General features: G+C 49.2%; 2 protein-coding genes across 2 annotated transcripts in view; both read right to left on the bottom strand.

Moving 5' to 3' along the window:
- Positions 1-16,580, bottom strand: part of Keap1 (kelch like ECH associated protein 1) — a 48,816-nt gene that overhangs the window by 10,963 nt on the left and 21,273 nt on the right. Inside the window, exons 7-8 of the mRNA XM_077697105.1 lie at positions 10,229-10,434; positions 4,979-5,155 (exon numbers count right to left, since the gene is read on the bottom strand). Of these exons, the coding sequence (XP_077553231.1) occupies positions 4,979-5,155; positions 10,229-10,434 (383 nt within the window). The remainder of the gene's footprint in view (positions 1-4,978; positions 5,156-10,228; positions 10,435-16,580) is intronic.
- On the bottom strand, positions 995-4,291 carry LOC144170904 (uncharacterized). The gene is made up of 3 exons (XM_077700915.1): positions 3,341-4,291; positions 3,042-3,132; positions 995-1,002 (listed from the first exon to the last, which is right to left on the bottom strand). Exons 1-3 carry the CDS (start codon positions 4,289-4,291, stop codon positions 995-997), a joined length of 1,050 nt encoding a protein of 349 aa, XP_077557041.1.

Raw genomic sequence — 16,580 nt, 5'->3', positions numbered from 1 at the left:
ACCGGGCTGCCGGGCATAAAGGACGAAGAAGGGGCTATAGCCGATTGTTTCGTGCTTCCCACTATTGTACGCGTATGTGATAAATTCTAGCAGATCGTCCCAGTTCTTGTGGTCCGAGCTGACATACATTAATAACATGCTCGCTAACGTGCGGTTGGTACGTTCCGTCAGTCCATTTGTTTGAGGGTGGTGCGGCGTAGCATGGCGAAATTGGACGGAACAAAGGCGAAGCAACTGTTCAACGACATTTGCAGTAAACTGACGTCCACGGTCACTGATTATGACATGGGGTGGTCCATGGCGTAACAAAATGTAGCGAAGCAAAAAGACGGCGATCTCTGTAGCAATGGCAGACTGTAGAGCAGCCGTCTCAGCATAGCGAGAGAGGTAATCCACACATACAATGATCCAGCGATGTCCATGCGATGAGCGGGGGAAAGGCCCTAACAAGTCAATCCCAACTTGTTGGAAAGGACGACTTGGCGGGTCAACAGGGTGGAGTCGCCCTGCTGGGGCAGTTGTTGGATTTTTGTACCGCTGGCATTGGGTACAAGTGGCGACATAGCGCTCAATAGTCTTGCGCATGTTCGGCCAGTAAAACCGTTGTTGGGCGCGGTGCAGAGTGCGCGCGAGCCCCATGTGGCTCCATGTGACGTCGTCATGCACAAAACTTAGAACAGCGCTACGGAGGCTTTTTGGCACAACAAGTAGGAGACGAGGTCCGACAGCCGAATAGTTCTTCTTGTAAAGTATTTCGTTTCGCACGCAGAAACGGCTAGTAGGCTTCGATTCATCGGCTAAAGCGAAAAGCGAGTCCAAAGCTTTGTCGTTGCATTGCTCCCTTTTGAAAACATCCGGCTCAGGGAAAGATGTCGAAATAGAGGCGAGATACTGGTCAAAGTTCTCTTCGTCAGAGGCCACTGATTCCAGTGACAGCCGGGAGAGGCAGTCAGCGTCGGCATGCTTGCGGCCGCTTTTGTATGATACGGTGAAATCATACTCCTGCAGACGGAGAGCCCAGCGTGCCAGCCGCCCACAAGGATCAGGAAGGTTGACGAGCCAGCAGAGTGAGTGGTGGTCTGTGACGATGGTAAAAGGATGCCCATAGAGATAGGAGCGAAATCGCTGTGTGGCAAAAATTACTGCCAGACACTCTTGCTCCGTGACAGTATAATTCCGCTCCGACTTGCTGAGAGTGCGGCTGGCGTAAGCAATAACATGCTCACCATCACTGTGGCGCTGAACAAGCACGGCCCCAACTCCAACCCCACTGGCATCGGTGTGAACTTCAGTAGGCGCCCGTGCATCAAAATGGCGGAGAATCGGTCCGGACGTCAGAAGATGTTTCAAGTGACGAAAAGCGACGGCACAGTCGGTACTCCATTTGAATGGAACGTTTTTCCGCAGAAGACATGTCAGAGGATGGGCTATGTCAGCAAAGCCAGGGATAAAACGACGAGACAAGAGTTTGCCGCTCTCTAAGACAAGAGTTTGCCGCTCTCCGAATCGACATTTTTTTTAGTTCAAGATGAAACCAGCCTTTTCTAAACAGTCCAAAACAGTGGCCAAGCGCGTGTTGTGTTCACGAAATGTGCGACCAAAAATGACGATATCGTCGAGGTAGCACATGCACACTTCCCACTTGAGGCCCCGAAGTACCGTATCCATGAAACGCTCAAACGTAGCAGGGGCGTTACAGAGTCCAAAGGGCATAACATTAAATTCAAATAGTCCATCGGGTGTGATAAACGCTGTTTTTTCTTTATGGTCGGGGTTCACGGGAATTTGCCAGTAGCCTGATCGCAAGTCAACTGAAGAGAAGTACGAAGCCGAATGAAGACAATCTATTGCATCATCTATGCGGGGAAGAGGGTAGACGTCTTTTTTAGTAATTTCGTTGAGGCGCCGATAGTCAACACAGAAGCGCCATGACCCGTCTTTCTTTCTGACCAATATCACCGGAGCTGCCCAGGGACTTGAAGACACTTGAATCACGCCATTCTGCAACATGTCTCGTACTTGTTCATTGATAATCTTGCGCTCGGATGGTGAAACGCGGTACGGCTTTTGTCGTATGGGCCGGGCTTCCCCAATATGTATTGAATGGTGGGTCCGTGTGGGCGGTATTGACGAGCATCGATGTGTTCGCCCGAAGTCAAGTACGCGTGAGTATTGTGCAAGCACGGCAACCAACGCATGGCGTTTTTCTGGTTCCAGGGATTCGTCGATCATACTTTGCAATTTGGCAGGGTCCACCGGGCAAGGATCAGTGGACGGATTTATGGCTTCGGACAAAACTCCTACTGAAGTTGAAACATATTCGATCGCTTCGGCAAGTTTCAGCCCGCGTGGAAGTAGAGTGGGTTCGGGCGAAGAGTTGATAGTCCACACAGAGGCTTGTCCCCTGTTTACCGTAACAACCGATCGAGGCACCAATACATTTTTCTTTGCACAGTTTAGGGGAATCGGCTCCAGCAAAGCTTCAAATTTATCCAGATCAGTTCCCGTGCAAAGGACTGACACGAATGCGGCTGACCGCGCCGGCATGATGGTGTCGCTCAATACGCAGACTGTGCGGGCGGTATCGGGAGAAGAATCTTCTACAAGGGCAGATAGGGCGGTCCCGTCCACATATATCTCCCCATTACGACAGTCAACTGTGGCACCACACTGCTTCAAGAAGTCTAGACCTAAAATCACATCGTGAGTTGACCCCGGCAATACTGCAAACTCCGTTCTGGTTGTGTGGCCGCCAAACGAAACAGTCACTGAGCAGATTCCAAGTGGGCATAGGGACTCACCACCGACACCTTGAAATGTTACCATTTTGTCCCAGTGAAACATTACTTTGCGGCCAAGACGGGATTTAAACGCAGAACTCATTACCGACACTGTTGCGCCCGTATCGATCAAAGCCATCGTTCGGGTGCCATCGACTAATACTTCCACTGTGTTTTTTAGCATTGGTACAGGCGAAAGTAGTTCCCAGTTAGGCTGTCCGGTAAGAGGCATTTCACGTGACAGTTGTGCCGCGGCCTCACCTCCATTGGCCGCGCTGGCTAGTTTTCCGGCGGCGGTGACCGACGCCGGGGTGATGGTGAACGCCGCTGTCGTGAAGCGGGTGGGGTTAAGCTGCGGTCAGAAGCCGGTGAATCGCGGCGCGGTGGTGCCTCGGAGAACAAAGCTGTTGGCAGGCGAGTGTCGTAGGGGGCATTTCCGGCGTTCGGGCGGTTCCACATGGGAGTTTGCTGGTACCGTGGCGCTTGGCGGCGACGGCGGCAGTAGCGAGAAATGTGGCCCTCAAAATCACAGTTGTAGCAGACGGGAAAGTCACGCTCACGGGGAGGGAAGGATCTCTCGTAGACGCCATCAAAACGGCGATCATAAGCCGGGCCCTGAGGACGCTGGTCGTAAGTTGGATGTTGAGGGCGCCGAGAGAACTGCTGGACATCGTGACTGTAGCGTGGTGAATCCCAATTGTCGAGGCGCTGCGGGCTTTCATTGCGAGGCGTATAGCTCGGATCACGGAACTGAGCACTCGAAGGCGAGAGGCTATTGGCCTGTACATCTTGCAGCACGTAACTTTCGTGAACGTGCAAGCCGTCAGTATAGCGCCGAGGCTCTTGGTGTCGCAGCAACTCTCCGCTCCGCAGACGATGCGCCGGATAGTTTCAGCGAAGTCCGGTGGTGGGGTCTCATCAACGCTTGCCACAGTCGTTACATTAGCCAAGCGACCGAACTTTGGCGTAATACGACGCTTCTTCAACGCCTCGAAGGTGCGACAGTGCTGGACAACGTCTGACGCCGATTCCAACTTTTCACGCCCTATTAAAAAGTTGTAGACGTATTCATCGATCCCCTTTAATAAGTGACCCACTTTATCGTCCTCAGACATTTGCGGGTCGACGAGTCTGCAGAGCTTTAGCACCTCTTCAATGTAGGTGGTGCATGTCTCACCTGGGACTTGGGCGCGATGCAGCAACGTCTGTTCAGCCTGCTTCTTCTTTCCGACGGAATCGCCAAAGCGGGCTGAAATTTCTTCGACGAAACGGTCCCAGGTTGTAAGCTTGCTTTCGTTGTTCTCAAACCAGGTCAGGGCAGTCTCGTCTAGCGAGAACACGACGTTCGAGAGTTGTGCAGCGGTATCCCAGCGGTTGTACCGGCTCACTCGCCGATAGTGCGTCAGCCATTCCTCAACGTCCTCATCGGCGTTCCCAGTGAACATTCGGGGCTCTCGCGGAGGATGCCAGCCAGGCGTGGGGGCCGGCACAGTGTTCCCACCTTGAGGCATCGTAGGAGACAGCGGTGGCAGACCCACCACACGTCGGCTGCGGCGGAAATCCTAGAGGTCCGACGTGGCGTACCCAGCTCCTCCACCAAACTGTTATGAGATGGATTTATTTACAGTGAGGGCGGACGGTGTAAGACGAGCGTAGATGGTAGAGCGCTCCGTGAATGATGGTGCCAAGCCGGAGTGCCACCTCGTTCTCCTCTTCTTCCAATCAGCTTGCTCAGATGGTTGACCGTTGAAACGTCATAAACGCATCCGCGAATATACGGCCCTGATGGTGTGCGTAACAATATGCTGTTTCCTAGCTTGGACAAGGACGGTGTCAGCGGAAATAAGCGGTCAGATGTAGCTCTTTCGGGACTCTAGTAGGCCAATAAAAATTACACCGAGGAAGTGGGATATAAATGTGTATACACATGGGACGCAGTCTCTGTGCCTACTTGCAGCATGAAGACCTGAAAACTTTGATTTTACGCATAAAAACTGTGTAACATACACTATCCAGCGAGCTAGAACAATTTGTTTCACCACAATTTGAACAGCTTACTGTCATTCTCGTGTTCGAAGCATTCATAACAAGGCGGACCTGCCTAAAGCGGCCGTGAACGTCTTCCTTCCCTTCATTGTAATCATGATGGCCATTTTCAGCAGCGCCACGAACAACGTAACAGTTGACTGCGCCCTCACCCAGCGCGTATATCTTTCTTCCGAGAAGGGCGACGGCCAGTGCGCTGCGGGGTGACTTCATGGGGCCCACGACTTCCCACCGATCCTTCTCCACGTCGTAGCGCTCGACGGAGGCCAGCTGACTGCTGCCGTCGTATCCGCCGATCGCGTATATCCAGCGCTCCACGGACAGCACGCCTGTCAATGTACAACAAAGGAAGAGGCGTCAGTTTGTCGCGTGTCCACCGAGTCGGCGTCAATTTATACGCCGGCGGGGTGATTAGTAGAGACCGGATTTTTAGGCTTTAAAAAGAGCATCTTAGGCGCATGAAATAGGCGGGAAAAGCAACGTTTTACGCCGCCCACGTCGCAAATATGGGCACCATAAATATTCGCATTAATGTAGATGCAGTTGAACTTGGATATAACGAAGTTGACAAAAATTGGCAGTTACATCCAGTTTTTTGTTGCATGCAGGTTTCGAGTTAAAGCTTGCGGGAATGACGCAGAACCGAAATCAATATGCTAGCGATCAGTCATGCTGAACTCACCCTTGTTCAAGGATATTTTTCACACTGAAAAACTGCGTGATTTGCACTTGCTTCTACTACACAGCCCCCGAATTCACAAAAAGTAACTAAGTATCACTTTTGCTTTTTGATACATTTTGGTGCCTTAACGCGTTTCAAGAACCAAACTTATTGAAATGGTGCCTTTTCGCGAACTTCCCGCTCTTTTCTGCAGTCAAAATTGTTGAAGAGATGCTAGCTTGGACACTGTACCGGGCGGTGACGTTCTTCTTTCTCGCCGGCGGAGACTGCATTTAAAATTTCGAGCTTGTCTTGGAAAGACAAACCTTTTCCTATTCAGGCAGCAAAAATCATCCACGAACCCGTACCACAGATATCAGGGACAGACGCGACTACACGCCGACAGGCAGGCCTAGCACTTAAACGACACCGCACTCACACTCACACGTGAAAACGCACGAGAGATGGCGGTGCGAACGAAATTCGCTAAATGAGTGCGTTTCCCCAGCCGATTTTTCCGAAAAAGGGCAAGAAAGCTTGACTCATCAGCGTAGCGAATTCGTTACATCCAAGTTGACCGTCGCAACCCCTTCGTTACGTAGAGGTAGCCAACACATGAGCTTCAATGAAGCTGGAAATGGGGAATGAAAAAACTTCGTTAAATCCAGGAATTCGTTAAATAAAGGTTCGTTATATCCAGGTTTAACTGTAATAGGAAACGAACACGTGCTGCATCTACGATAGCTAAACCAAAAATGTTATCCATCATGACGGCACAAAGCCGCCTAGAATTCAACATGGCCGTTAAATTGTCCCTCAAAACTTCTGGACCTATGGCGATGCATTGACCAAATTCAACAAGCGCACTGCTCACATTCGTGATCAATGGACCTTGTCGCCTGCTCGAGCGATGCCTATTGGCGGCGAGCGTGACCAAGGGCGGCGCTGTGAAGCGCGTCTCCGTGACGTCGGCTTAGGGTTTCTCGCATTTGTCGTCTGCTTCACTCCGATTCGCTCTCCGTGCTGTTTATTTGCACTCAGTAAACGTCTGATCCTTGTCCGCGCCAGATTTTGTTGTTGCGTAACTTTTTATCACAATAAAATACTTAAAATCGCATGCACTAGCTCAACAGGTGATTTAAAGTTTGGTTTTTAATGCCGCTTCGGAAGAAACATTGTCGGCGTCACCCAATTCCTTGCGAAGCCGGTCCTGTGCGGAGCGCGAAGAGTCGGAGCTATGCGTCAGCTCCTGTATCCAACAATATTTCGAACAAAGCGAACAGTCAGCTGCTAATAACCGACAACAGCGAGAATGTAAGACCAAAACAAATTCCCAGGCTTTCAGGGCTCTCGGCTTTGGCAGAAGGCATTAGGATTCCCGGTAATCCTATATTAGGTAAAACAGTTTTTGCAACCCTGACGAACTCTCAAAAGTATTGTACCATAACACTTTACCTTGCCATGGCATAAAAGTATGCCGACATGCATCATGGGCCGCAAAAAATGTAGGCGAAGTTCCAAATAACCTGTGTGTATAGGGGCGTGTTGGTTTTATACCAGGCTTCGACCCAATACGGTGCCTTATTGAGCAAAAATAGTCACATGTACGGTAAAAATACAGTAACACTATGTTTGTTTGGACCTGGTACATTTCTTACAGGCATACCTTCACAATATTCAGATATTCGTTACAGTAAAACGGCGCACAAGCGGAGGAATAGTAGGAGGAGGCAGGAGCAACAGTGAAATCGACCTGGTTAGTGGGCGGGGTTCTCAGTTCAGGACAAGGGAGTAAGAGTAATTTTTTACAATTTATATAACTCCATCCGGAGGAGGCCAGGCATTGTTCTTTACGCCCGAAAGGCTAGGAAAGCAATAAAGAGCTGCTTGTACATATTCATTGGTTTCGATTCTTGTTGTACTGTAATACTATTTAATGCGTTCGTCAGCGAAAATATCAAGCCCTCAACACCGTAATCATGTCATAACTCTGCGGGTTGAGAGTCAGTTAGTTGTTAAACGATGGTTGCGATAGAAATTCGTGCACAAAAGGCGCCTTCGAGTACCCTGGATAACGTTGTCTCCGCCGTTTCGCTGAGCCATAGCACAAACCTCATTGCATTTGCATGTGAATAAACAACTCACGCTGCGGATATGCACCTTCTTGCACGCACCCATAACGCGAGCCAACTTGTGAAGAAGGTACTGCACGCCTTACATCCCGAAGAAAATGTCCCCACGAACGTTGTGAGCCTCACAAACCCCCCCAAACTTCCAAATAAGACGTTTGTGACGGTGCAGAAAAATTAATGCGTCGGGCACAGAAAAAGCATTCATCTGATGCAAGTCCACAACAACACAATAAATGGAAAACAGCCGTTTTATTTCCCGCTGTGCGATGCGCGTGTAAGGCCCCGCTGCTTGGTGCGCAGCATTAAAATGTTGAATCTTCATAAGAGCATCTCAAAAATACTTTACGGAAGCCTACGCATTTAGATACTTATCGAGGAGCTCTGAGCACTGAACCTCGCCAATAAGCTAGAACAGGACGAATTACACACCATCTTCTGACCGATGCTCTGAAGAAAGTTGTTCTCTCTCTCCTCGTGTGTTGCAAGCTTGTGTGGGATACAGCTTGAAATTATTCAGAGGTGTCAGAAACTGGGGAATTAAATTTATAACTGGAAATACGCTCTTTACTGCAGTAAAGCATCAAAGCGGGCGATTTCTAGCCCAGGCACTGCTGCCCCTCACAAGCGGAGTGCATCAGACGACAGCGGCGCGAGTCCCTAAGCCGACGTCAGAGCCAGGGGACGTCACTCAAACCTTTCACCGCCAATAGGGAAGCAGGCATGAAAAAGAATACTTGAGAGCTGCAAACGCTGATCAAAAAGCGGTATTTAATGTCTTCCTGGCGCAATGTTATTAAGACACAACAAAAACACACACAAAGAATAAACTCGAGAGACGACTATTTATGCAAAAATTAACGTGCTCTGTCCTGAAGGCTCTTAGGTACAACTCATATACAATAACATCCGAATCGTTCAGGCCAGATGTCCCAATACTGCCAAATGCGCTTGCGAACATTGGAAGAGCATTCTCAAAAGGCGCTTAGCAGATGAACAGTTCCTTGATGGAAAAGCGGGACTTGGAGCCTGTCGGCAGTGTAAATTTCAAGGCGTAAAGAAACGCTGCTGCGCAGTGCTATTTCGCCGTTGGCTTTTCAATATAGGAATGATCTGCTAACAACGACGTGTTCGATGCTCAACCGTTAAAATAGAGTTGGATTTGGGTATGCTTCTAGACACGAGCAGGCGGCTGCACAAGTTTGAAGAAATCTGTTTGGAGAGCACGCGGAATGTGGCCTAAGAACCGCTCTGAAAATTTCGGAAACAATAGCGACTTCCACCATCTCAAGATTTTTGAATTCAAAATTGTTCCTCGTCTCACTGCGTGCCTTCCCGCTGCTGTTAGCTGTTGTTTTTTGGAAGTTGGTTAAACTAGAAGAATTGGTTGAACCCAATAGAGTTCCGAACAGTTAATGCTAGCTGTTCGGTAACATGAATAACGATCTCAAACTACACTCTAGCGAAAGCTGAGGCTGAAAATTGTACATAGAAGCGCCTATTTCGAAAGAAAGTCATTTATAGGCACGTATAGGCATTAATGCACAAACAGCAATGTACGCATTTATAGGCACTACAAAAATACCAAAAAAGTCCTACTTAACCACTAATTCATGCTCCTATATCGAAGTACTGCGATGGGAGCGCAATGAACAAAATAGGTATTTGCCTAAAATCCTGTTTCTAGAGATTGGCGTTGCACGATTTGTTATCACATTCAGGTATTAGGATAAATGTCTATCTGAAGATCGGCTAGAACGTCGCCTTTACGAGTTATGCCCCAGGGTATGTTCTCCACGACGTTGGTGCTTTATGTGGTGCATGGCTTGATAGAGGGCTGTCTAGCCGTCCAAAGATGGCGTATCATGCGCACCACCTGATCGAGTGCTGAAACGTGGTTATTCTGCAAGTCATATTTATCTTGACAGTACCACGACGCTGCGTACGTGACATCTCTGTTCTCGAACAACCCCGATTATTCCTTGCTTGAAATAAAACGAACTGTTGGAGAAAAAAGTTGTACTTACTCATTTTTCTAATTACATGCCCCTGAACCTCATGTAGCCTATAGTGACGTCATGCCCGGGCCGTTCACTCACTGTTCTCCACTAAATCTTAGAAGCTCGCCTCCGCAACGTATACAGGAATGCCACCTCCCTAAAGGAAATCCTGGGGTCTGGGGATTGATTCTATGCACGGGATACACAGTTTTCGAAAGTCTCGCAACGTCAAGGAAACCATTAGTGTTCAGGGTAGAAGGAGCATATAGCCCGGTAAACTATCAGGCCCTTCTGCGGGGACTTTATTGAGGATTTATTTGCGCTCATTTTTGCGGCTGCTCCTACAGCGAATATTCGATACAGCTGATTAATCCGCATTTCTTTGCGCCATTTTGCCACAAGGTATCAAAGGAATGGAAAGCTACATGCTCATGTTGTCATATAGGTATAAAGAAAGAGAAACAAAGTAAGCAAAGACGTAACTGGATGTAGGTGGCTTCTTAAACTAGAAGAGGCTGCAAATGCCAGTCTCAGTATAACATGACTCTTCCTTGTGACAAGTTTCACACCGAACAAGAGCGCAGAATGCAAGAGAGCGCAGAGGAGACTGACCGGCGCCACTGCGGCAGCAGTTCATGGACGCCACGTCGCACCAGAGGTCGTTATCCGGGTCGTAGCACTCCACGGAGGAGAGCCGCACCTGGCCGTTGTAGCCGCCCAAGGCGTACAGAAGGCGCCGCTGAACGGCAACGCCCACGCCGATGCGGGCACGTGCCATGGGCGCCACGTACGTCCAGCGGTCCTCGCCCGGATCGTACCTGCATTGTGTATGCAGACCAACGGGAATGTGCAGTCGCCGGCCGAAATGCAGAAGCTCGAGTCAAGTAGTTTCACATCGCTTCCCTAGTTGAAGTCGCTCCGGAGCACTAACTCAACTTTGTTATCTTAGCACCCATCAATCATCTTTTCTGCTAAACTTTTACTGGAGGTTGCCGGGGTAGTAGGTAAGGGTTTTCCATGCTTACCATTCTTTGCCGAGTACCCCCCCAGCCAGGACGATGTAACGCCCTTCATTTCCACAAAAATGCAGATATCGTAAAAGTGCCACCTGTAATCTCTATAATAGCATAAATGTATATAACAGCCCCACGAAATTTTCGAACTAAAAAATAAAAACAATCGAAAAAGTTACGAAAAATGGCGAAAGGTGTTGCGCCCGGCATTTCCACAATAATGCAGATTTTGCGAAAATTCCGCCGATAGTGGTTATATTGGAGCAAATGAAGATAATGGGTGTAACGAAATTAACAAAAATATGAGAAAGATTCGGAAAATGGCAAAACGTAAAATGCACGGCATTTCCACAATAATGAAGATTTCGCGAAAGTTTTACTGCAAGCGTTATAATAGCGTAAATGGATATCATTGGTCAAAAGAAATTTTGAAAAACTAAACAACGACGAAAAATAAAGAATAATTACGGGAAATGGTGAACCGTGTCACGCCCTGCATTTACACAATAATGCAGATTTCGTGAAAGTTCTAAATGTAATCTTTATAATGGCGTAAATGCCGATAACTGGTCGAACAAAATTTTGAAATACTAAAAAATTACAAAATTATCAAAAAATACGGTAAGTGCCAAAACGTATAACGCCCTGCATTTTCGTAATGATGCATATTTTGCGGAAGTTCCACCTGTAATTGTTATATTAGCGTAAAATAGTTAATTGGTAGAAAGAAATTTTGAAACACTAAAAAATAAGAACAATACAAAAATATTACGGAAAATTGCGAACCGTGTGACGCCCTGCATTTCCACAATATTGCAGATTTCGTGAGAGTTCTAAATGCAATCGTTGTAATAGCGTAAATACAGGTAATTGGTCGGAAAGGATTTAAAAAAAAACCAAAAATGTGGCTGTAAGAAACTCTCTCAAGACAAGCGGCATTGAATGCTACGCTTTAGTAGATAATTCTTGAAATTTCTTCAGAATTTTTGCTTTTCCTATTTATATTTTAGTGGTATTTTGACGACCCGACGACGACTAAGGAAATCGTACTTAGCGCAGCGAGCTACTCCACCTACGAAGATGACGATGAGAGTGACGCGTGGCCTACGTCAGTCTCCCGTATGGCCGAATTGTAAATAGTTGCAAATATGTACACACATCTCTCGCCTTTTCCATGGCTGAAACCGCCGTCGTCGTATGGCCACGTAACAACACTTATCTCTGTCATGTACTTTGTCTCGGTAATGTTCTTCCTGGAATAAATTCCTACTGGTAGACAACTGCTCTTTTTATTACTAAAAATATCCCGAAAACACCTATTGAAATATTTTTTTCACAGGCAGTCTTAAGACAAAGTTGGCCTTCAGTAGACTTTTGTGTTCTATCCGAAAGAGAAATCATGTTTATTGGTGAACTAATCTCCTCAGTCACATCAACTTCGGGGGAAAGAGGTGCACACTTCCCAGATCAAAATTTCTTTCCCACTCCACTGTTCTAATTTACTTTACTAATCCCCCCCCCCATTTTTTTTTTGTTTACCCATTGCACGATTTGTATGGCCGCCAACCTTTTTGAGCCAACTGGTTGAAAGCGGTGGCCAGTCCGCATTGACTCAGGCAAGTTTTTCTAGCCAGATGGTGGAATAATTCTGAGCAGCGGCAAGAATCGACGTCTTTTGGGTTGTACGAGCTTCCGGACGAAAGCCGGTACAAACTACGACAATGAAGCGAGTGAGGCTGATCGTAGAGCTTCGTATTAATGGACACACAGGGCACCGCCATTTTTCTGCAATCGTTGCGCCGCCATGCAGGTGTTTCCTGGTGAACTGCGGCAAGAGCAGCCGCCGCTACAACCGAATGCCGCCCTTCTCGTTGTACTACATATCGGACGGCTGCTTCGGGGGGCTAATCTGGCTTGAGAATTGGTAAGCGCCTTTTACTGCGAAACAGTATATGTCTAAACACACCAGTTTTCATTCCGGCGAAGTAGCTTTACTCGGCGCCGCTGCGGGGCTCCTCCGCGTCACCGCCGACAACCGCCGACAACCGCGTCACCGCCGACAGTCCTTCACAACTGTTATTGCCCCCGCGCCCACCGATGCCTCTTTAACAAGTTGAGCAACCAGCTGACAACGGCGGTAGCGTCGTTATCAGATGATAGCGGAAAACCAACTGAAGCTAGAATGGGCGTGAAAACGACCGAATGCCGCTGCCGTTGCCGCCTCAAATCCCACTTTGCCGAGCAGCTTCCAGTCGAACAGCTACTTCCCTGTTAAAACGCCGGCGTGAGCCCAAAATTGTTCAGCTTGAAGGGCTTTTCCAGCAACATTTTGGCGGTGAATTTCACGCCTAACTATGCTCCCATCGAATGTTGCCGTATTATGCGTGCGCACGTGCGGGGGGGGGGGGGGGGGGGTAAAAGGAAATGTACGTGCGCGCGCAGCTGTGCTTCATGTCGCTACCATTGGCATGCCCATTGTACTGGCGGGAAATCTAAACGTAGAAGTCTCGTGGCTCGATACACTCTGTCAGATGTCCTCCGTAACCGAGCGCTTCGGTCTGGGTTCGAGTGTTAGACAGTAAGATGCCTACGAAGGAGGGGGGAACGAACAGCTACATGTTTGTCCGCTAGAGCAAAGCTCGGAGCCTCTCAGGTTTTAACTCGCTATAAGACGGAGGAATGTCGTTCGCTTGGAAGAACAGCGGGAATTGACAAATTCTGCAGTAATTCAGAGAATGATATACTAATGCCCATCATTCTTATGCCAGCTGTCTTGAGTGCAAGTTTTTTCCAGCCATATCTTTGTTTTTTCTAAATCCTGTCCGACCAATTATCTCCAATTACGCTATTATCACGATTACAGTGAAACTGTCGCGAAATTCGCATTACTGTTGAAATGCAAGGCGCTGTACGGTTCGTCATTTTCCGTAATTATTTTATATTTCTCTTCATTTTTCTAGCTTTTCAAAATTTCGTTCCAGCAATTATGTCTATTTACGCTATTACAACGACTGGATGTGGAACTATCGCAAAATTTGCATTATTGTGGAAATGGAGGGCGTTACACGGCTCGCCATTTCCCGTAATTATTTTATATTTTTCTTATTTTATTGGTTTTTCGAACTTTTGACCGACAAAGTATGCTTATTTACGTTACTATAAGGATTCAATATGGAGCTTTCGAGGAATCTGCATTACTGTGAGATGCAGGGCGTTACAAGGTTCGCCTGTTGGCGCAATGATTTTATATTCATTTTTTTGTATTTTAAATTTCATTCGGGGATTCGCCGCCAGGGGGCCGACACATACGGTCACGTTTTGTATGGGCTCCCGCAGTGAACCTCCAAATCGGCGGACTACCCTCACTGGCAAGTGAACGACTTTACCATCGTGTTTCTAACGTTATCCAGCACGCTTCGGTGCCTCAAGTGCCATCGGGGGGCCTCTCTCTGCTTAATTACCCGACTTTGAACTTCCACGGCGGCGACGCTCTGCTAAGCCTACCGCGCCAAAGGTGTTCTATACTGCTGCCTCCGGCCATGCCGGCGGGCACAGAGCTCCCACTCCCAGCGCCCCACTCCCAGCGCCAAGAGGCCATGGAATTCGATCAACTGAGTGGCCGTACTATCCCACCGGAAAACCCCTGGACCGATGTCATTTACTCGCGCCTCAAGAAAGCACCTTCGAAGCCACCGGGCAACGACACGTCAGCTTTACCGCCGCAACGCGGTGAGCCAAGAGTTTCACCTACCACGGGCGCCAACACCCGCCGTGCACCACAACCGCGGTTGCCGAAAGACAACTACACCGTGGTCTATCGACCCCGCTTTGGCCTTAACGTCGCGGCCTGGGCTCCTCGAACTGTTCTCCAAAGCTTCGCAACTGCAAGTGCGATTCCCCTGCAAGAATTCTACAACACCATCGTTTTTCAAATCCAGACGTCCCAAAATTTAGTCGTGGCAAGCACACCCAACGCCAGTCATGCCATCACTCTGAGCAAGATAACATGTGTGCAAATCGGCGAAGTACAATGCGAAATCATGCCGTACATGAAGCCACCTCCCGACACTTGCCGGGGAGTCATCCACGGCTTGGACCCGGATACAACAAATGAAGCCCTCGGCGACCTCCTACAAGCAAACAGGCCTCAACTCATACATGCTCGCCTCATGGGGCGTACCACCTCGGCACTCCTGACCTTCCAGGGCCCTCACGTGCCCTTCTACGTGAAAGTCGGCAGCCTCCCGTACCGCTGCCGCCCATTCCGCCGGAGTGTACAAGTTTGTCAATTGTGCGGCGACATCGGCCACAGACAAGATGTCTGCCCGCATCCCGACCGCCCGACTTGCCCCGCTTGTGGACTGAGCGATCCTCCTGCAGACCATCCGTGCAGTCCCCAGTGCAAACTGTGTAACCTCCCCCATGCAACCGCAAGCAAAGACTGCCCTAAGAGACTCATACCTGCACCCCCAGTCTCCAAGCCTCGCCCCACCCACTATGGACAAACCACCCCTCCAGCATCGGATATCGACCCCCGACAGGTGAGCTGGTCAGCTGTTGTCTCGCGCTCCCCCACTGCTCAATCCTTCCCTCCTCTCCCCACACGACCTGCACCAGCCTCTCAAACCACACTTCCCCCGGCCCCGCCCGCAATAGAACAACTTCTAGCCGAAATAAAAGAGCAAAACGCCGCCATGCTCCAGCGTATTGAAGCGCTCGAAAACGCTAACCGCCTCTCTCAACAAGCCCTTAAAATGCTACCGCCCCCAGATACTGCCTCCCTACCCCCACCCCCACCCTTCCTTTCTGACGTACCAGCCGACGCCCTCATTGACGAAAAGATTCGTACGCAAATCATGCCGCTTGTCGAAAAACAGATCACCGGTGCCTTGGCTGCTCTCAACAAAACCATTACCGGCACTGCGCAGACTCTCCTTCGGCTCACTGACTCCCTCACCCAGCGCATGGCCGCCCTAGAACAGGCTAGCCCATCCAACCTTACCCAGGCTATTCTGCAGCGCCTTGACGCCATCGAAGGTGACAGGACTCCTCAATCGAAGAAGCCGAAGATATCTCAGCATCCCGATGCCCAGATAGCCGCCGCCACCCCACTCCCGTCCGATGATGACTGACCCCTCCGAGATTACCATCTATCAATGGAATTGCCGGTCATATAACAGCAAAAAAGCCCAGCTCGATCATTACATATGCCAATCTCCCCCAGACGTTATTGCCCTCCAGGAAAACGATACGCCAACCCCAACGCTTCGTGGTTTCGAATGTTTCACCCAGGATCCCTCTCATCGCACAGCAGTGTTCGTCTCTAAAAAGTTCACGGCGCAGCAGCATGATATTCCTTCATCCATTAACCACACTTTCGTCGAGATTCTCCCAACTCACCCGGGTCAACACAGCCTCTTTATCCTCAACGTGTACAGTCCCCCGCAACACCCGCTTAAGGATATCGACCCCCTCCTCCTGATGGCTACACAAAAAGCCGGCTCTAACCCTTTTCTTCTGCTTGGGGATTTCAACGCCCCTCACCACTCATGGGGTTATAACCAAGCCACAAGGAAAGGCACTGCCCTCCTTCACGCAACGCAGCACCACGCACTCACGCTGTGCAACGACTTAGCCCTCCCGACCCGTATAGGGAACAGTGTTTCACGCGACACCAACCCAGACCTGGCTTTCGCTCGAAATGCCCCTCACCTAGAGTGGCAGAGACTACCGGATACGTTGGGGAGTGACCATCACATTCTGGCGCTCACTATTCGCTGCCTTCACCTCAAGCGTAAAATCGGTCACGCTACGCTCACCGATTGGTCCTCGTTCCGCAAGGATCCCACCTCCCTGCCAGATGACATCACGGACCTCGAAGAATGGACATCGCAGCTTCTGTCCCTGGTTCAGAAGCACACAAAATTTATCCCCCTCACTACAGCCAATCC

This window comes from Haemaphysalis longicornis, unplaced genomic scaffold, assembly GCF_048455015.1.
Source record: "Haemaphysalis longicornis isolate Haplotype H1 unplaced genomic scaffold, Haemaphysalis longicornis Haplotype H1 scaffold_2, whole genome shotgun sequence".
Taxonomy (NCBI): Eukaryota; Metazoa; Arthropoda; class Arachnida; order Ixodida; family Ixodidae; genus Haemaphysalis; species Haemaphysalis longicornis.
Note: the sequence above shows the minus strand (reverse complement) of the source record. Positions and strands in the feature narration are given on the sequence as shown.